Below are 22,682 nucleotides of genomic sequence, written 5' to 3' on the forward strand. Positions count from 1 at the left end.
AAGTGGAAGGGCCATTGAATTTTTTGGAGAGGGACAAATCTGCCTGGTCAGGACCAAGGAAAAACTCCTGTATCAACTAGAGTGAACCCAGAGTTATCTCCAATGGCTATTGGAGTAGAACTATATGGAGTGATATCTTTAAGAGTTTGGTCCAACTATTCAGATACACACACATACACACAAACATAATGGATAAAGAATGCTTATATTACATATCTAATAAAACTGTTCCATCAATAAATTTATGGTGGACAAACAGTATATGGACAATTGGACTCTGAACTGAACAGGAAGATGAAAGTAAGTTTTATTGTCTTTGGGAGATTTTGTAGTGTTCTTAATGACTCCAAACGTCACCCCAGAACAAAAGGATTGTCTTTTTTGGAAATAACATTCCACTGAGAGGCAGCAGGGCTGGCCTTGGAATCTAGTAGATTTGAGGTTAAGTTCTTTCTTTGAGGTAGAAACTCTAGCCAAGTCATTTAAGCATCCCTGATTAACATTAAAACATTACAAGTTCCAAGCAGAGAGGTTTCACATTGTTGTGGGGTATGGAGTTTCCTATACAAGTGAATTCACAGCTTTGAATCCTTGCCTCTTCCTTTTGTATTCTCTGACTTCTTTCATGTCTCAGTGAAAACTCTACCATCTGTAAGAAGACTTTCCTTGTTCTCTTTAATGCTGGTAATCTGAGATTATCTTTAGATTATCCAGCACAGATCAAGTTTGTACATAATTGTCTGCTCATCTCTCCTATTAACCTATGAGCCTTTTGGAATCAGGGACTATTTTTATTTCTCTTTGCACCCCCAGCTCATTGCACACAGTAGGATCCTAATGAATTTTTATTGACTTGAAATGTTAGTCTACAAAAAACTGAAATTATAGGTCATCCAAAGGCCTGGAGACATATATAGTGAGTGGAGTAGACTGCAGAACACTGACAACAGAACATAAGGATAATGAATGTTTAGTATAAGGATCTGAACTGGCTCTGAGAGGTGACTCCCAGGTGACTTCCAGGACTTGAGCTATATAAATCATATAGTTCAGAGCAAAGTATAACTAAAGGTTAGCCCATGCACTTTACTGATATTCACATAATGTCAATAAATTTAGAGGTGATACCTTAGCAGGCTGGGTAACACTCCCCACCCCCTCAAAAAAAATCCAAAAAAACAAAAAAACAAAAAAAACCAAACAACCTTATGGGATGTCTTGGGCAGGAGTTGCAAAGGAAAAAATAGCAATATCAAGGTTTCAGTATATGTCACTGTAGGGAGACCTCACATCAATGAGATCATAGATTCTCAGAAGTCACAATATTATAAAAATCTCAAAAGCCAAATGCTCATTGAAGGTGATATAAAAGATATTTATCAGTGAAAAAGAATTTGCTCATAGTTTAAGAAGAAACAAATTAAACAATGAGACTTTCCTAGGACTAAAAGGCCTGATAAGTAGGAAATTAATTCTGGAGCTATGAGTTAGCTTCTATGCTTCTATGAAGCTACAACTTGGTCATCATTTATCTGGTTAAAGTGTCTCGTGAGACAACCATAATACCACAAATATTGGTCTTGGTATCTTTTTAGAAAAGAAAAAAAAAACCTTCTCTATATGGGCAACAGGCAGGGATTTTGGCAGCCTTCTCTCTCACTGTCTCCTTCTCTTAATGGTTTATCATTTTTCCTTTCTAAGCTGAAGGTTTTCTTGAGTGATTTGTGGAACATCTCATGGAAAAGGAAGATACATTTAACCATGAATGTCAAAAGCTGAAATTAAATCTCAGAATTTATTATTGTAGCAAGCTGCCTTTGCCCTATTAAAAATGCAGGTGAATTAATAGAAAGGCTATGAAGCCATTTAAAGACTCTCATAAACTTGGTCTCTGAGGAGGAGTTGAAGACAATGGGGAATCTTTCATTTTCTTTATATAGATTTGGGCAATCTCAAGATAACTGTACAAACTCTGGGGTGCTAGGTGAGATGCTTCCTGGTGTCTAGGTGAATGTAATGCAGCTGAAGACCAGCTACTGGCAAGTAGCTCCATCATGGAGTGAGCAAATTACTAAAAGGAAATTCTTAGTTTATGACTCTTAGTATTCTTCTCTGTAAAATAGGGATAATGATATTTCACTGCCTATTTTTTTACCAAGTTATGAAGATCAAAGGAAATAATGTATATAAAAATATTTCATGAACTACAAAGCATTATATTAAATATAAATAATCATTTAAGCCCTCTTATTCAGGTCCTCATTTATTAACTACAATGCCTAATGACAAATAATTCTCATTAATTCAAAAGAACAAGGCCTAAGTATAGGTGTTTCTATATGATAAAATTATGTTAGGTAAATATGGGTTTTTTAGGTAGCTGAAATGAGTACAATTCCTTTTTTTTCAGAAACTTTAATACATCCAAGGATCTTTAATGTCATCTCATGTGTATACTCCATCCAAAGGGAGATATTGTGAATTATCTATGGCTTCATATCCCATGTAATTTCTGTCCCTACCTTTCCATAATCATAGAGATTTACTTAAAACACTGGGGCTCTTCCTCTAAATGTTATGTGGATACCCCTGGAGCAGACATTCATTTATTGTTTTGTATTCTTGCTACATTACCAGCCCATTTCCTTTCCAAGGTATATGTGACTTTGATGATCTCTTTAATGGTGATTCTGGTGACCTTCATTGGTAATATGCTACAATTATTCCCCTCAAGGAAGACAATGTGATCTACAACTTTAATTTTTCAGTGACTATGTTATTTCAGATTCTAAGTTACATGGGATCACTGGAAAAATGCTGATTTCAAAAAATGAACCTCGGTTTTTAGGAAGATTTATAGGGTCATTATTCTGTAAGATTGGGGTCATTACTTTAAAATTTTCAAATACAATTTAGTTCATTCTTTTCTTCCTTTTGGGGTTCAGTTCATTGTGCATCTGTATAGTTTAGCCAAGAAATACACATACACTCTCACATATATCTATAACTGGACTCATAGGATGCGTATGGACTCATTGACCATCTGCAATTTAACCAAGGTATGTATGCACTCAAATCCACATATGTTCTCATATATGTACTGACATATATATATATATATATATATCCATATCCATAAACATAGACATATCCATACACACTGACTCAAGGACCAGTTCAATTCAATATATAGTCAACTTCATAATCTGAGCAATAATCATTCTTCTTCATTCACTTGATTTTTTTTTTTTTGGTGGATAGTTAGTTTAGGTGGATAGCCTGAAATCTTTTGAGTGATCATTAAACCTCATTTAGGAGGCTTTACAAGATTTTGAGCCTTGATCTGATAAACAATGTCATCTGCAACAAAAGTGTTGAAAAACAAAAAAAGTTTGTTTACTGGACAACTTCCATGAGAGTAGTAAAAATCTTTGATGAGGATGTATCTTCCTGTTTTACGTTTTACTTGCTTTTAAGTAGTAATACTGAATAAAGTTCTATTGTGTATTTCAAAGAAATCTTATATTCATTTAATATCTATATGGGAGTCTTCTCATTGAGGAAGGCCTTTGGAAGCAGCATTTTCCTCTATTGAATAAAGTGCTTTTTATAGTCAATAGACAATAACTTCAATAAGGTATTATATTCAATTTAATGGTATGACTGTATGTTACTATAAAGATAGAGCTTCTGATGAAAACTTACTGACCTCTTTTCGTAGTTTTATCAAGAACACTCCCATTATGGATATAGAATAATCTTAAAGCTTTTTTAAAAAGGAGAAAGAGGTATGTGGTTTGTACTTACTGACTTTTTTTGTTCTCCTTTTTCTGAATAGCAATGCAGTATATGATTCCCCCTCCCTCCAATTATTAGGCACAATTTTCTCTTTAGAATGTTTTAAAAATCAATATCTTCAAATACCCTCAATCTTTTCAAATATACTCAAATTGTTTCACCTATCACATGGGTCTTCTTTGCATGTTAGGTTAAGTCTAGCTATTCTCACCAGTTTTGATTTCTTCAATCTCATTCTATTTCTTCATGCTTGATTGTGATATTAGAGTCCACATGTGGTTTAATTTCTACTATTTTCATGGTTTCTTGGTTCTACTGATTTCCTTATTGTGGCATTTGGTTTTTATTAGTTAAAATTTCCTTGGGAATGTTGATAAAATATTTGTCTGTCCTTTATTTCAAATTTGGGATAGTCAATAATTTCTTTATATAGGTCAGGCTGGAAGTATTGAAATTGAACACTATATCTCATTTTCATTCTCTCTTCTGATTTAATGCTGATTTTGATCTATGTAATAAGTTAAATGTCTGACTATATTCAGACAGTGATTCCAAAGTGATTACCAAATTGGCAACCAGTCATTTTGCTCTACGAGAGCAGAGACTGTCTCATTTTTTGGTGTTTTTATTTCTATTGTCAAAGATAGTACCTGGTACATAGTAGATGTTTAATGAATATTTGTTGATTAATTTCCTGTCTGTTAAAAATAAAAAAAAATATCATTTTCATCATGTTATATGTTTCTAGTAATGTCTGGTGCCTCTTAACTTTCTTCTGTTCATGATATAGAGTGGTAAGGCTTTTATATTATCTAAACTACTTTAGTCTCTTTCATTTCTTAATAAAGAATAGTATTTTCCCAGCATATTTTTCACTCTTCTGCTATGTTTTCACTAAAATCTTCAAATATTTAAAATGTTTTACACACATATGTACATGTATATTTAAAATAAAAAATTATTCTGGAAGATTTTATTAACTTCTTTCTGGAGTGTATTTTCCCTTATTCTCTACTGTTTATTTTCCCTTATTCTTTACAACAAATAAAAGATAAATATGCTATAATTATCTTCTTGGTAGTCTCTTTGCAAATACTTTTCACAAGCACTGCAATGTAACTATCCTCTGCAATGGTGTTTCTTGTTGCCAGGATAAAATGAATATCACCACTATCATAATTTACCCCTTCTAGGACATCCTTCCATTTACTTGCAACTTCCACTTGTCTTTTGGTTTAAAGGTTAAGACTGACATGATTCAGCTTCACACTCCTGGTCACTACATAAAGATCTTACATTTAAAACAACCATTTTTAATTGAGTTTTTTAGCCTATTAAGAAACTGATTTTTAGCTCTCTCTGCCTCCTTTTTAATCAATGCTTCCCATTCTACATGGTAGGGAGTTGATTACCATTGAGCGCCAATTTGCATTTCATACATCACCATGAACAAATAAATCATCACTTCCTTTGTACTTTGGTAGGCTAGTAATCTATTGTGGAGGCGATATGTGAATCTTTTCCAGTAAGATCTTTACACAAGTTTCTTCATCTATAAAATGGGGATAATTATAGCATCTGCCTTGCAGGGTAGTTATAAGGATCAAATGAGATTTTGTTATTGTTGCTGTTCAGTTGTTTTAAGTTCTGATTATTCGTGAACCCACTTGATATTCTTGTCAAAGATACTGGAATGATTTGCCATTTCCTTCTCCAGCTCATTTTATAGATGAGGAAATTGAGACAAATGGGATTAAGTGACTTGTATAATGTCTGAGGCTGGATTTGAATTCAGGCCTTCTCTCTTCACTAGGTCACCTTGCTGCCCCATTGAAATAAGAACACACTGTTTAACCCATACTAAGTGTTATATAATGTTAATTATTGTTGATGTTTTCCTTCTACTGGGAGCACTGGCTGGTGATCTTACTTTACTGGGATGTTTTAAGACTCCATCCATGCTAGGATGAAGCATCTGAGAAGGGGTTTTGTTGAAATTTTATAACTCTTCTTTAATTAAGTTATTCATACTTTTTAATTAAGATCTCCTTTCTCAAATGCAGTATGTTCTAATTTGCAAGGTTTTTATAGCATGTTTCTTTTATGCTGCCTATGACATTCCAACTATTTGATCCTAGGTGAATTACTAAATCTCTCAAGTTGTTGGAAATTCTTTTAGTTAAAAATTGCAAAAGAAGGTGTTGACTGCACTGGTAGAGGAAGTTTTCCCATCTAGGAATTCCCTGTAGCCATGAAATCACAGGATTAGTTCCTATTCCTATCCTTGTTTTGGGAAAGACTTTTATTCTAAAGATGAATTTTTTTAAAAAAAATTAAAGCTGTCTGTCTTGATTTTGTTATATTGTATGAAATATCTGATGAGTGGGGACTTGCCAGAAGTTTAAGTATATTACCAAGCGAATAAGGCATTTACTAAGCAAATGAATACTGTCAAGAAGATAAGGAGAATGTTTTCCTATTTAATGGTATGACTGTATGTTACTATAAAGATAGAGCTTCTGATGAAAACTTACTGACCTCTTTTCGTAGTTTTATCAAGAACACTCCCATTATGGATATAGAATAATCTTAAAGCTTTTTTAAAAAGGAGAAAGAGGTATGTGGTTTGTACTTACTGACTTTTTTTGTTCTCCTTTTTCTGAATAGCAATGCAGTATATGATTCCCCCTCCCTCCAATTATTAGGCACAATTTTCTCTTTAGAATGTTTTAAAAATCAATATCTTCAAATACCCTCAATCTTTTCAAATATACTCAAATTGTTTCACCTATCACATGGGTCTTCTTTGCATGTTAGGTTAAGTCTAGCTATTCTCACCAGTTTTGATTTCTTCAATCTCATTCTATTTCTTCATGCTTGATTGTGATATTAGAGTCCACATGTGGTTTAATTTCTACTATTTTCATGGTTTCTTGGTTCTACTGATTTCCTTATTGTGGCATTTGGTTTTTATTAGTTAAAATTTCCTTGGGAATGTTGATAAAATATTTGTCTGTCCTTTATTTCAAATTTGGGATAGTCAATAATTTCTTTATATAGGTCAGGCTGGAAGTATTGAAATTGAACACTATATCTCATTTTCATTCTCTCTTCTGATTTAATGCTGATTTTGATCTATGTAATAAGTTAAATGTCTGACTATATTCAGACAGTGATTCCAAAGTGATTACTAAATTGGCAACCAGTCATTTTGCTCTACGAGAGCAGAGACTGTCTCATTTTTTGGTGTTTTTATTTCTATTGTCAAAGATAGTACCTGGTACATAGTAGATGTTTAATGAATATTTGTTGATTAATTTCCTGTCTGTTAAAAATAAAAAAAAATATCATTTTCATCATGTTATATGTTTCTAGTAATGTCTGGTGCCTCTTAACTTTCTTCTGTTCATGATATAGAGTGGTAAGGCTTTTATATTATCTAAACTACTTTAGTCTCTTTCATTTCTTAATAAAGAATAGTATTTTCCCAGCATATTTTTCACTCTTCTGCTATGTTTTCACTAAAATCTTCAAATATTTAAAATGTTTTACACACATATGTACATGTATATTTAAAATAAAAAATTATTCTGGAAGATTTTATTAACTTCTTTCTGGAGTGTATTTTCCCTTATTCTCTACTGTTTATTTTCCCTTATTCTTTACAACAAATAAAAGATAAATATGCTATAATTATCTTCTTGGTAGTCTCTTTGCAAATACTTTTCACAAGCACTGCAATGTAACTATCCTCTGCAATGGTGTTTCTTGTTGCCAGGATAAAATGAATATCACCACTATCATAATTTACCCCTTCTAGGACATCCTTCCATTTACTTGCAACTTCCACTTGTCTTTTGGTTTAAAGGTTAAGACTGACATGATTCAGCTTCACACTCCTGGTCACTACATAAAGATCTTACATTTAAAACAACCATTTTTAATTGAGTTTTTTAGCCTATTAAGAAACTGATTTTTAGCTCTCTCTGCCTCCTTTTTAATCAATGCTTCCCATTCTACATGGTAGGGAGTTGATTACCATTGAGCGCCAATTTGCATTTCATACATCACCATGAACAAATAAATCATCACTTCCTTTGTACTTTGGTAGGCTAGTAATCTATTGTGGAGGCGATATGTGAATCTTTTCCAGTAAGATCTTTACACAAGTTTCTTCATCTATAAAATGGGGATAATTATAGCATCTGCCTTGCAGGGTAGTTATAAGGATCAAATGAGATTTTGTTATTGTTGCTGTTCAGTTGTTTTAAGTTCTGATTATTCGTGAACCCACTTGATATTCTTGTCAAAGATACTGGAATGATTTGCCATTTCCTTCTCCAGCTCATTTTATAGATGAGGAAATTGAGACAAATGGGATTAAGTGACTTGTATAATGTCTGAGGCTGGATTTGAATTCAGGCCTTCTCTCTTCACTAGGTCACCTTGCTGCCCCATTGAAATAAGAACACACTGTTTAACCCATACTAAGTGTTATATAATGTTAATTATTGTTGATGTTTTCCTTCTACTGGGAGCACTGGCTGGTGATCTTACTTTACTGGGATGTTTTAAGACTCCATCCATGCTAGGATGAAGCATCTGAGAAGGGGTTTTGTTGAAATTTTATAACTCTTCTTTAATTAAGTTATTCATACTTTTTAATTAAGATCTCCTTTCTCAAATGCAGTATGTTCTAATTTGCAAGGTTTTTATAGCATGTTTCTTTTATGCTGCCTATGACATTCCAACTATTTGATCCTAGGTGAATTACTAAATCTCTCAAGTTGTTGGAAATTCTTTTAGTTAAAAATTGCAAAAGAAGGTGTTGACTGCACTGGTAGAGGAAGTTTTCCCATCTAGGAATTCCCTGTAGCCATGAAATCACAGGATTAGTTCCTATTCCTATCCTTGTTTTGGGAAAGACTTTTATTCTAAAGATGATTTTTTTTAAAAAAAATTAAAGCTGTCTTCTTGATTTTGTTATATTGTATGAAATATCTGATGAGTGGGGACTTGCCAGAAGTTTAAGTATATTACCAAGCGAATAAGGCATTTACTAAGCAAATGAATACTGTCAAGAAGATAAGGAGAATGTTTTCCTATTTAATAGAACAGACTATTTCTAAAGGGTATTAGAAATGATGTTTATGTATAAATAATGACATTGCAATATAAGAGGGCAGCACAGATTAAGCTGGTGTTTCAGTATAATCATTTAAAATCATTCTTACCTATTAGGCAATAACTCCATCCTACTTACAGTACTGTGTATCTTTGAAAGTCATAAATTATATTTCTTTAGCAACATTTGATAGTATGGGAGACAGATCTTTCTCCAAAATTAATCTAACCTAATGAAGTTTGACTATACTTGAGCAGCTCAGTTTCATTTTTCCAAGGGCTGATAGCTGAGATAGAAACAAATATTTATACAATTAACTTTGGGAATAAAAAAATGAACAGAAAGGCAACATACTGATTTGCTTCTTTCTGTGGATGCTATTTTTACTTGTCATGTGGATAGAAATATTTATTCCTTAACCTAGTTTGTCTTTGTTGCCTAAAGGGAGGTAAGTAGATTTCTGCATAGAACTCTAATCCAGGAGTCAGAAAGAAATTAAGAAATTTGCTAATGGGTTACTCACTTAGCCTCTGTCTGCCATAGTTTACTCATCTGTAAAATGGGGATAAAAGTAGCACCTACCTTATAGGTAGGATCAATTGAGATAATTATAAAATGCTTCACACAATGCCCAGCATATAGTAAGTATTAAATAAATGTTAATTCTGATTATGATTATTGTTTCTCTTATACTATTTTTGGTTTAGATCAACCTGCTTTTTAAAAGGTCAAAAGTATTAACCACAATAGAAGAACCTATTTCTCTACTGCTTTATTTTGATGAAATACGAATAACAGATTATTGCCCAAGTATACATCCTTAATGTTGGAGCTTCTTCTATTCCTAGAAGACAAGTCTGGTTTCTTTACTTCAGATTTATAAAATAAGGGTGCATTTATACTTCTTCCATGACTTGATAATATACTTCAAAGCAGAGAGTTGTATAATTTATTTCTCTGCAGGAAGAGGTTAATGTTTTGGGGATAAATTGTCTGTCAATACCTCATTTTGGAAGGCATTTTTATAACCAGCACATAATTATATCATTATTGTTAAGTATAGTGTATTTTCCCCCTTGGTTTAGTGGAGTGAGTGTTCTCTGTTAGTTCAAGATGGGGATAAATAGGAACAATTCATTCCTTTGTTTGGCCTCAACACCAACAAACTGCTAGTCTAAGGTTTAGAAGAGAGAAGAAATATATCTATCTCCCGAGCTTCTCTTTCAAGTTCTGCCACTTCCAAATCCTTTTATCATTTTTTTGGCCCCCTCCATGTTTCTGACAGTCCCTCTGTGTGACCACTGATTTCCTGGCTGAATTTGTGAATTTCCCCCTCTGAGTTGGCAGAAAAAGCTTTTGAATCCTGAAGTAATTTCTGTCCCAGTACGTATGACACATTTGCAGCACATTTTATACCTTTTCGTAGCTCACTTGGATTCACACAGATTTTTCTCAGTCAATAATCTCTCAGGTGCTCTGGGTGTTTTTTCTCTCCTTTGCCTCCGTGCTTATCTCTCTGTCACAGAACACCATAGGAGCTTGATGCTAGGTTCCCCCCTCCCATCTCTCTTGACCAAGCCCTGATTTTTCTTGACATTGCTCATAAATCCTGATAAAGGTCTTGCTTCAAAGATGTTTCCAGTTGTGTTGGTATCAGAGGGCTGGTTGATATCTTAAAATCATTAACTAGACAAGAGTTCTACAGTCTGATAATCTTCAGAGTTTAGTCTTTCTCATGCTGCTTTAAGCCTGCAATTCCCTGGGAGGTTAAGGTAAATATTTCTCATGGGATCCAATAATCCACAAAATAATCCTTTGAAGATGGAATTTAAACTAAGTTTAGATGTGAAATTTAAGAAGCTCAAAACAGCAAATTTCAGGATTAAATGTCACAAAAATTTAACTTCATTAAAATAAATAAAATCATTTTTTTTTGGTGAATAAGATGAATAGACACCAGAAACATAATAGTTTCTTGGCTAAGTATTAAAGATAAACTCTTCATTTGGTGCTAGGAAAGAGATATCTCCTAACTTAGTTTGCTCACCCTTTTTTATATAAAGTACCACATACACATGTGTATGTATTGATTTATAACACATTTTATCAACTTCTGTTAGAAGATTTATTATGTTTTTTAGCCTTAGGTGCTCACTGATACTTCAGGGTGGTTTGTATCATCCTCTGATGTAGCTGCTTCTTTGAACTGCTTTTTTTCCTAATTAGCCCCTGAGAGGTTGCAGAAGCATCATTTAAAAAATTATTGTTACATTCTAAAAAAATTTGCTGACCTGATTCTCAACCTTTTAAGCTTCCTGTAAAGAACTTTTCATTCATTATATTCATTTTGCCTCAAGAGTAATTGACTAGTTTCTAGTGTACTGTCATTTTTCTTCAAAGTGAGTTTCTCTGTAAATTGCCACACATTTATTCTACAGTCAAATCTAGCTTAATGTTGAAATTAACAAAATAAATTTAATATTAATGATAAAGTCTGGGAATGTGAAATCTTGGAAAAATGAAGAGGCATTTACAATGTACCTATCACCAGTTTAATAGAATTAAGGACCAGCATGAAAATTCAAGTGTCTAGGTGATCTAAACTCAAGTGATAAAATAAACTCTGTTTTTGCTCTGAAAGATTTAACTTTAGTTTGACTTTTTTAGATAAAATTAAAATCGAGCTAACACTAAAATACCCAGAGACTTCACAGTCTGTTGTAAAACCAATTTTTAGGTCATAGGAATGAATTAATATTTATTTTTGTGATATATACTTTTTGTTGTTGATATTTTGTGACCTGATTTGGGGTTTCTTGGTTTGTCATTAGTCCTCAGCTCATTTTATAGAGGAGAAAATGAAGTTAACAGGGTTAAGTGACTTACCCAGGATCATTTAACTAGGAAATGGCTGATCCTAGATTCGAACTCAGGTCTTCCTAACTGGGACTGGCACTCTATCTGCTTCACTATCTAACTGCACCACGGTGTATATACAATTGCTTATATGGTTTCTAATTATAAATCTATTAAGAGTATGGGAGCTGAGAACTCACTTCATACTGATAAAATTGTAAGGCATATGGGAACTATCAAGATAGCCTCAAGAGGAAGTGAGTGATGATATATATTTTGCAGTAGGAGTAGTAGTAGTTTATTTTTGAATATGAATATATAATATATGTATGCACATAGGTATATATATTTTAATTTTTTGACTTGTTTGCATTTGCGAACATCTGATTAACTTTTTTTCTAGCATAGATAATATTTTGCCAGATCCTGACAAGTGAGTGAAATATATCTTCAATGTACATAGATGATTTTTAGAAATGGTTAGAATTGATTGTATATGTATAACCTATATCACATTGCTTGTTGTTTTGGAAGGGATAAGGGAGGGGGAGGGAAAACATTTGGAACTCAAAATTTTACCAAAATGAACATAGAAATGATTAGAATTCGTAGGTAACCATGATATTATTTGGTCATTCAATATTTCAGGGAATCAAATGATATTGATATATATTAGAGTTCATCTAATTTACAAAACACATAACACCAATACCTAATTGATCCCTTTAGCAAAATTTCACTTGTATTTACCTTTCAAATTAATTCAAAATAATTAGTATTATTAAAAACCACTAAAATGAGATTAGAATTGGTCCTTCCAGTGAAATATTTCTTTATGCTTCATTGGGCATAGATCCAGTTCTAGAGAAATCTTTTGAGCTCTGAATTTAAAGGTACTCTTTGCTCTCTTCTTAACTTTGAAATTCACTTTTTTTTACTCTAGGATAAATTATTCAATTAAGCAATCATTTAATAAGTGCTTATGATGTACCAGGAACTATGCTAGGTTCTAGGGACATAAAGATTAAAATGTAATAGTGCCTGCCTTCAAGGAACTTACATTTTTAAAGCTATTTGGAGTGGCTAAATTTGGATGATTCCACTGGATTCAGAGCTTGGATACAGACAAGGAAGATGAAACGGAAATTGAAACAATTTTTAAATAATTTATGCAAAAAGTGTGATTAGGTGGAGTAGGGAAGGAAAGGGGATTCATAACAAGTTGGAAGGGAACTTCCATATTCAGATTAGCTATTCACATTGATTGCATCATTGGATAATTGATCAACTCAACTCTTTCTGTCAGTTTTCTCAGCTTACACTATTGCATTTCATATGATAGACCCATGCTATGATGCACTTTAAAATAATGATTTTGATAGGTTGTAAAATGGCCATAATGAAATAATCACTCAAAAGCTCTCTGAAGGCACAAATTTATAATCTCAAATACATTTATATTAGTTGTTTGGGAAGGGCAGCAGGTAAATAAAAAAGAGTATTTGTAAATGGGGGAGGGAAATAGGGAAACCCAAATCTCAAAATGTAAAAAAAATATAACTTCTGGATCAAATGAAATTTAAGTTTTAAATTCTAAGCCATAAAAATGTCTGAAATAGATCTCTTTAAAAGGCTGACAGATAAATAAGGAAGACATGAGTATCTTTCAATATTGCTAAAGAATCATAAGTGACTGATGCACATCATTTTAACAAATAATTTGTAATTACTGTGAACCCAAATGAACAGAAACATCCCTGCAAAAGTGAAAGGAAAATATATTTCAATAAATGAATATTTGCATAATCTCCTAGCACATTCACAGATGCCCTGGAAAACTCTAACATTTATATTTCAAATAGAAAATATTGTATACATACTGAGTTGTAACATATCTATATTTGTTTAAATAAATATTTTAAAATATACTTATGTAATGATAGGTAAATATATAGTTAGGTAGAAATAAAGAACTGATAGAGTTCTAAAAGGGGTAAGAATATTTTCAGCACATAGAAGGACACAAAAGTGAACTATGATGTGCAAACCCACCGTACTCTGGGACCTGGCCTGTCCCACGTTTCAGCAGCAGTCTCACTCTCCTTCCTCCAGACTTGATCAGCTCTATTGCTCTGGCATGCGTCATGTCTCTTGTGCTTTCCCCATTGATTTCAATGATCTGATCTCCTACCTGCCAAATAATAACACAAAAATGCAAATACAAAAGTTAACCAAGTTAGCCAAGTATGATTATAAAATTAGAAAATTACTGTCTCTAAAGGATTAGAAAGATCAAAAAGGTTATCGGATTCAAAGAAATATGGAAGAGCATTAAGCACAAAAGAAATGGATTTGAATCCCACTTTTGTCATGAATTTCTATATGACTATCATAAATCTTCTAACCCTCTCTTTCTTTACTATCATATAGGTCACTTTACTTCATAGGATTATTGTGAAGCCCGATTGAGACTACATACATAAATAACTTTCTAAGCCTTAAAGTGATAGTAAATATCACTTCCTTAGTAATGATAGTGATTAATGATGATGATGCTAATGGTAATGATGATGATAATGAAAATTTATCACTGGACACAAAATCAGGAATGCATCCTGAATCTAGAATATACATCACTGCATACTCTTCTAATAATTAACTCAATATAATTTCAAAACACCAAACTTGATATTATTAGAATATATATCTTAGTTTAGGTCTTTTTTTGTGAAGAGTCATCTTCATACTCTAGGTCAAAAGCAATCTCTTTCACTTGAAGTCTTCCTGAGTTTCAAGTTCCTGATCCCTCATCATACTCACAAGCTGGGAGATGTCTCCCTATTATCTGATATCAAAATAATTAATCACATTTATAATATAATAATCATAATTTGTATTTTTTATCTGTATTCATATCTTAATTCTTCAACTAAATGATTTCATAAATTTTCATATATTATACAGTTAGTATTTAATAAAGCTTTTTGAAAAAAAAATGAATGAGTGAATGAAGGCAACAGCTATTTTCTTTCTGTTTTTGTAATACCCCTGCCTAGAATGCTGCCCTATACACAGTAGATAGTTAATAAACATTTAGTTTAATTGAATTGAGTGAGATTTAAGTGGAAAGAAAGTTGAAGTTAGAGAGGGCTAGAGCTCAAAGCTTTGCTCTCTCAATTATTTCTCTATCACTTTGCACAAGTCACAACTTCTCCTGGCCTTTATCACTTTGTGTATGAAATGAGGACATTGGATCAGATGTCACCCAAAATCCTTGCCAATTCTAATTCTAAAAGTTTATATTCCTTGTATTGAAATAGGACACAGATTTCCTTCATCTATTATAGCAACTTTGTGTTTGTGGTTGCCATCTGATTGGCTTTTTGGTCCAGCCTTTTTGTGATTTTTTTGGTATCCTATTATTTACATCATTTTTTGATTTGATGGCTCCTGGGTGTTACTGAAGCATTGCTTCTCATAAACAAAGCTTGGCAGAGTTTTAAGTTGTGGCAAATTTTTCATCACAACTATTTGAATAAAAAATGAATTTTTTGAAGCTTTTGATCAAATCCTGGCATCCTTATATTTGACGATTAACCAGTATTCCTAAATTTTTATAAATATTTATGTTCTGTGATTTCCATTTGGCCTTTGTTAATAGATATTAATGGCAGCTCGGTGAGGCAATAGATAGAATGCTCAGCCTGCAGTCAGAAAGATTCAACTTCCTGAATTCAAATCTGACCTCAGACACTTACTAGTGCTGTGACCCTGAGCAAGTCATTTAACCTTGTTTACCTCAGTTTCTTCATCTGTAAAATGAGCCAGAGAAGAAAATTACCAACTACTCCAGTATCTCTGCCAAGGAAATCTCCAAAGGGGTCACGAAGTTAGATACAACTGAATAACGATGACAAAATAGTTATTTAAAATAAAATGAGCATTAAATAGTTATTTAAAATAAAATAGTATGGCAGTACTCCTACCATACTATTATCATTAGGAACCTTTGAATTAAATGTTTCATTTCAATGCAAACCATTTTAGACAAATTAGTTAAGAAAAGGGCTGTCAAAAATGCTGTTTAGTTGAACTATAGGAAAACTGCTGAACACAGTCTGAGAAAGATAAATCTCTAATACAGTAGGACATGAACCTATCCATGGAGGATGTGTGTGTGTGTGTGTGTGTGTTTGGATACAATGCTGAAGTGAGGGAAGAGATACTAATAAAGGAAAAGAGATATAGAATTCTGCAACCATCATGGTAAGAAGAACATTTAAAATATTCCTTCCAAAAGATTAATCATGGAGCTTTTTTTGTTGTTTTTCAGTCAGTTCAATTGTATTCAATGCTTTGTGATTCCCATTCGGATTTTTCTTGGCAAAAATACTAGAATGGTTTAACATTTTCTTCTCTAGGTCATTTTGCAGATGAAATGAAACTGAGGCAAACAGTGTTAAGTGATTTGCCCAGAGTTTCTTTTAGCAAGATTCTTTTAAAGTCAGAAAGACATTAATGGAATCCCTAGTACCATTCTCTGTCTTTCCCAAAACAATTGGATTAAGTTGCTGCAGACTCTTAGTAGATTGAGTGGAGTATATGAGCTGCCATATGCTGGGGAAGGTACCCAGAAAAATACACTATCACCTCTGAAAGGATAATCCAACTCAGGGCATTTGGGATGAGCCAACTGAAGAAGAGACCATTAGCATAGAAGAGTTCCTAAAAATTCAAAGGAATTTTCGAACTCCTATATATATGGTAATCCTTTTCTTCATCCCTAGTTGACTTCTCTTTCTCTCTCCCCCTCACTCTCTCTTCTTTCTCTCTTTTTGTCTACACACACACACACACACACACACACACACACACACACACACCCCTTTATAAATGAATGGCAATGCTTTTCTTAATCCCTGATTGACTCCTCTCCCCTCTTCCCATAGCATTAATTACAGATTTCTTTTCAACACACCCATGCCACAATGTGAAGCCACCAATCAGGAACTCCCTCTCCTCCTGTTTCATCCTTTGCATCTCCTCTTCTTTACCTGTTTCCTCCGCTTTCAGAGGAGGTTGTTCTCTTTGCCAAAGAGTTATCTGGTTATGTATACTATACATATATAATACTGTATACTCATGTAACTAAAAATTATCCCCTCCAATCTTCAGTAATTTATTGATTAGATCATCATCTCTTTCTAAACCTTCCATGTATTGGCTCCTTCTTCATTGCCTATAAACATTCATTCCCCTCATCCCCCTCAAAAACCCCTTCTTTTAATCTTTCCACCTCTTTCACTATCATTTCTCTTCACTTTGGGAGGGATGAATGAAAAAGGTTTCTTTAATATAAAGGTTGGGGAGTATATTTAGTGGGCCAGGAGCATTTTTAAAAAATAGTATATATCAAGGATACTAACTTTACTATATCAATATATTTTTGATATCTTTTATATCATTAGTATTACAAATTATTGACTAACATGCTAAAAACCACTCATTCCTTGTTGAAAGCAAATTAACTACTATTGATTGAGTGATCACTTCGTATTTAATACTATTTTAGATACATAATAACCTCACAAAAGATACATTTTTATCTCAGGGTGCTGAAATGCAATATAGGGGAGATATAATGACATTAACTATCAGACTATAGATTTAAATCTGAAAAATATCTTATTGGCCAACAATTCCTCCTCTCATTGAAAAGATGGGATGACTGATGCTGAAATAAATTATTCCCAGAATCATAAAGCTAATAAATGTCAGAGGCAGGACTGGAACCTAGGTGTTTTTCACTTGTCCAATATTCTATTTACTCTGTCCATGTAGATGAAGCACAAGAATTAATAATATATAGTCAAAAATAAAGTCAATAAGCATTTGATAAGCATCTATGATATGCCAAGGTCATGAAGATATGACTGAATGACTGAGCAACAACATACTTACATATGACTACATACATAAATTTGGTTTTGTAGGTTCTTAGATGAACTGTTTTCATAGAATTAATAAAGGGGAAGGGAAGAGAACAAGCATTTATTAAGTGCCCACTATATGCCAGGCATTATACTAAGCAATTTATAAATATGATCTCATTTGATTCTTGCAATAGTCCTGTGACATAGGTGCTATTATGATCCACATTTTATAGTTGAAGAAAGCGAGGCAGACTTTCCACAGTCACTTAGCTAGTGAGTATCTGACTCTAGATTTGAATCCAGTTCTTCCTCATTCTATAGCAATGCTCTATCAACCATAAAACCCCTATCTCTTTAAAAAGAAACTAAGAAATCATCCAGTTCAAAACTTCTTATTCTGTGGGTCATGATTCCATATGGGGTTGGGTACAACTGAATGTGAGGGTCATGAAATTATGACTTATTTTAGGTAAATATTTAATTTGTATACCTATTTTATTTGGTTTATTTATATGAGGTTGCATAAACATTTCTTGGACTAAAAGGGACCATGAGTGGAAAAAGTTTAAGAACTAGTCCAATTCACAACTAAGAATCCTCTCTACATAGCTGAAAATAGTCATTTAGTTTTTGCTTGAACACCTCTAATGACGAGGAATCACTTTCTTCAAATTCAGTCTTTTTGTATTCTACTTTTGAATAGTTCTAATTGTTCAAAAGAGTAAGTAGGTGACAAAGTAGATAGAACACTGAGTTTGAATTCAAGAAAAACTGGGTCCAAATCTAACCCTAGGTACTTGCTAGCTCTTTGACCCTGGGCAAGTCATTTAACTCTGTTTTCCTCAGTTTACTCACCTGTCAAATAAGCTGGAGGAGGAAATGGTAAACCATTCCAGTATCTTTGCAAAGAAAATCCCAATGGAATCACAAAGAAGTAAATACTATTGAGATGACTGAACAACAATAATTTTAAAATAAAGTTTAAACCTATAGATATTTATAAAAAGTTGGACGTGATTGAACAACAAAAATTGTTTAAAAGATAATCCTCATTAAAAAACTGATTTCCACCAATTCCTACTAGTTCTACTTCCTAGGATCAAGAAGAATAAGTCAAATATTACTTCTGCATGATGGCCCTTCAAACATTTTCATACTGTTATCCTCAGTTCATCCCAATGGTCTTTATATCACATGATTTTGAAGTCCTTCACCAGAACTTTCCTTGATTTCTTTCCTAAAATATGACATTACCCAAATGGAAAGAGCATATCACACATATTCTGACTAGGTCAGAGGTCTCCTTAGCTCTTGATGTCATGTTTTACTTGACAGAGCCTGAGTTTTTTGCTATTGTTCAGCCATTTTCAGTCATTTTCAACTTTGTGACTCCAGCTGGGGATTTCTTGACAAACTAGATGGTTTACCATTTCCTTCTCTAGGTCATTTGACAGATGAGGAAACTGAGACCAAAGTGTTAAATGACTTAACCAATTCACAGTTAGAAAGTATCTGAGGCTAGATTTGAATTCAGGAAGACTCATCATTCTGCATCTTGGTCTGCCACTTTATCCACTGGTTGCTACCTAGCTGCTCCAGGATATTAGTGTATTGTTTCAATACTAAATCTTCCTAATGACTTATATTGTCTACTTATGATGCCAAAACCTTTTTAGACAAACTGCTGTCTAGTCCATCTTGTACTCGTGAAGCTAGTTATCCCAACCTAAATGTGAGACTATATTTATGCATATTAAATGTAGTCTTATTTGATTCAGTTCAACAATTTAGCTTGTCAAGATCTTTTTTTATCCTGTCATCTAACATGTTAGCTGTTCCTTCTGCCTTTTCCTTACCTGCAAATTTGAAAAGCATGCCATCTATTGCCTTTATCCAACTTATTAAGAAAAATGTTTTGCAGTACAAAGCCAAGGACAAATCCCTGGGCAGTTCAATTAAGGGCTCCTCAACTGAGTTGACACTGAACTGTTAAATACATTAAACTTTGGTGTCAGCTATTTAATCAGTTTCAAGTTGATTTACTGTCTACCACACATTTCTCCATCCTGTTCACAAAAATAACATCAGAAATATTATCAAATATTTTGCCAAAATATGGGCAAATTATATATACAATCTAAAATCTAAATCTAAAAATTTGGTTGCCAATGAATTGCCAATCTATGTTAGTTGTAGGGAGCTATCTTACTGGGAGTTCTCAACACTTAACAAAATCACAGGAATGCTTAAAAAACAAATAAACTGGTTTAGTAACTGTGTCCAAAAACAAAATTAAATGATTCTTTCACGGGCTGAGCTCTTGATGAATTGAGGTTGACTGGCTCTTTGTAATCAGTATTTCCTCTTACAGATGTTTGCTCATTGTCGCTTTAGTGCTATCCATGAGAATTTTGCTGGGAAAAAAGGCTAAGCTTATGGGGTTCATTGTTGCCGCAAATTCAACTCTTTCACCTTCTTTGAAAATCAGAATAACAGTTTTCCTTCTTCATTTCTATGAATTTTCTCTCATTTGCCTCAATCTTTTCAAAGATCAATGATAGTGGCTCAAAAATAATGACAGCTAATTCTTTCAACAACCAGAGATATAGTTCATGAGGTTCTGGTAACAGAAACTCTCTGGCTTCCTCCCTATTCACCTCTATTAGCCATTTTTGTTTTGTTCTTTCCAGTCCAAATATTAGTCATGCAGTTGTTGTTGTTTTTATTCTTCCTCTTCTTCACCCTCTTCCTCCTCATCTCACCAACTAAGAGTGACAGTTTTAGTTCTTCTTTAACCCCAATCTCCCTACTTATCACCTTTTTTTTTTTAGTAGTCTTTTGCTTTTCTCATAAGCTCTAACTCATTCTAAGTTTTTGTATCCCTGATACTATTCTTTATTGGTCTTTGTCACATGTATTTATTCATTCTCAATTATCTGCTCTTGCTTCCATCTTTCCTATCTATTTCATTTTAATCTGCATTGATTTATATGTATCTACATCAGTGTCTTTAGACAACCTCTTCTTTACTTTTTTACAAGAATTACTTCTTTTTGTTCCTTTAGAATTCTGCCCTTCAGTATTTTTCTAGGCTGGCATCTTCTAAAAATAAAGTCATTAAGATTCTATTTATCTCTTTTTTTTTCTAAACTCACTGAAATATGTTTCCTAAAAATAGGGTACATCTCAGACTATGTCCAACTTCCTCTCTTGGTATCACATATTGTAGAATGAACTGAGTTGAAGTGAATTCCAGAATCTGCTCCATCTCTATCACAAATTATACAATATATTGATTACTTCCAAAAAAAATTCTCAACATTTCCATGCCAGAATCCAGTAGTGTTAGATCCAGAATAATAGATCTTCTCATTGCTTCTTTCAGCTTTCCAAGCATAGAATTATCATTAAAACAAGTCAAAAATCATTAACTACTTTACTTTGAGCAGGAGAGTTCAATAGAGGTCCAAATAATTGAATTTCCAAATCTCTACTACATTATGTCTTAGTACCAGCCCTACAATCTGTTTCTTTTATATTCAGATCATCTATAGTAGGTTCTAATAATACACTTTTTCCTTTTTTGCCTTCATTTTTTCTTATCCAAACACTTTGTTCCATGCTTAAACATCTCTACTTCCTAGATTTCTTCTAATGAGTTTATTTCCTTAATATATACTGTTACATTTCTTCCTAGACTCTTTGCTATAGCTGTGAACCTAGCCTATTCATCTCATATAAGGCACAACAAGGGTGGGCTGAAACACTCCCTTGGAGCTGGGTCTGTGCTCAGGATCCTTGCTAAAAGACTTACTTAACACACCAAGTTCTTAGTATACATGACAGGAACCTGTGTTGAAGATAATTGGTCATTGAGCTGTGAAAAGCCATTCCTTTAGTAAGTTATAAGACTCATAAAAAAGCATTCTCACTCCCCTTCCTCCTTTTCTCCCCCCACCCTCTCTCTCTGTTTCTCTGTCTTGCTCTCTCTTTCTCTTTCTCGCTGTCTCTCTCAGATTTAAAAATCAATTTAATAATATATAATTTTAATGATTGTAATTTCAATGCTACAGACTTAAATTTCTTCTCTCTCTTCTTCATAAAAACATATGGATGGGAAATATTTTCTTGCATCTCCTTAACAACCATGTGCATATATTTGAATGTAACTCGCTATCCTGGAAGATCATTTTTATGTTGCTTACTATCTTGATCCATGGGATTGTAAGATGGCACAGTGGATAGAGTTCTGAGCCTATAATGAGGAAGACTTATTTTAATGAGTTCAAAACTAGCCTCAGACACTTAGTAATGGTATGACTCACCAAACCAAGAAATATTATTATAGTGATAGGTCTTTACTGTGGCGTGCTAGTAGAGTCATTGAACAGAGCTTTAGAGGACAGGATACTTGGAACGCTTAATATCTCAGTTCCTTGAAAAAAGGATAGGTTTTTCTTTTTTCTTTTTTCCCCATTTGATGGATCTAACCTTTAATTTGTTATTTTCTGGGTCAGCCTTTCATGGATACTATTTAATAAACATAACAATAATAGGTTATTCCCCCAGGGTGGTTTTTGGCTAAATTCCTAACACTTCTGTTAATCAGACTGGTCAGTTAAGTATACAACAAGCATATATTAACCATGTTACATGTAGCAGGCATTGTACTAAGGGCAGGGCATAAAAGAAAGATAAAAATGGTTTTTGCCTTCAAGGAGCTCATGTTTTAATGGAAAAGAAAGTGGCTCTTTCCCTACTGCCTACAAGCATCCATGTTTTGCCCATCCTGAAAAACTACTCATTTGATCCTTCAATCCCCTTTATTTTTAATCTTTCTGGCTAAATTCCTTGAAAATATCATCTAAAAATGGAGCCTATATTTTCTTTCCTCTCACTTTCTTCTTCATCCCTTGTAGCCTGACTTATGATCTTATCATTCCATTGAAACTGTTTTATCCAAAGTAACC

General features: G+C 33.3%; 1 protein-coding gene across 8 annotated transcripts in view; it reads right to left on the bottom strand.

Annotated features, from left to right (window-relative positions):
* The window catches only part of MAGI2 (membrane associated guanylate kinase, WW and PDZ domain containing 2), an 895,053-nt gene that overhangs the window by 65,548 nt on the left and 806,823 nt on the right, over positions 1-22,682 (bottom strand). For all 8 annotated transcript variants that reach the window (XM_052000674.1, XM_052000676.1, XM_052000675.1 and 5 more), the window contains one exon: positions 13,832-13,970. In XM_052000674.1, the coding sequence (XP_051856634.1) occupies positions 13,832-13,970 (139 nt within the window). The remainder of the gene's footprint in view (positions 1-13,831; positions 13,971-22,682) is intronic.

Source organism: Antechinus flavipes, chromosome 5, assembly GCF_016432865.1.
Source record: "Antechinus flavipes isolate AdamAnt ecotype Samford, QLD, Australia chromosome 5, AdamAnt_v2, whole genome shotgun sequence".
Taxonomy (NCBI): Eukaryota; Metazoa; Chordata; class Mammalia; order Dasyuromorphia; family Dasyuridae; genus Antechinus; species Antechinus flavipes.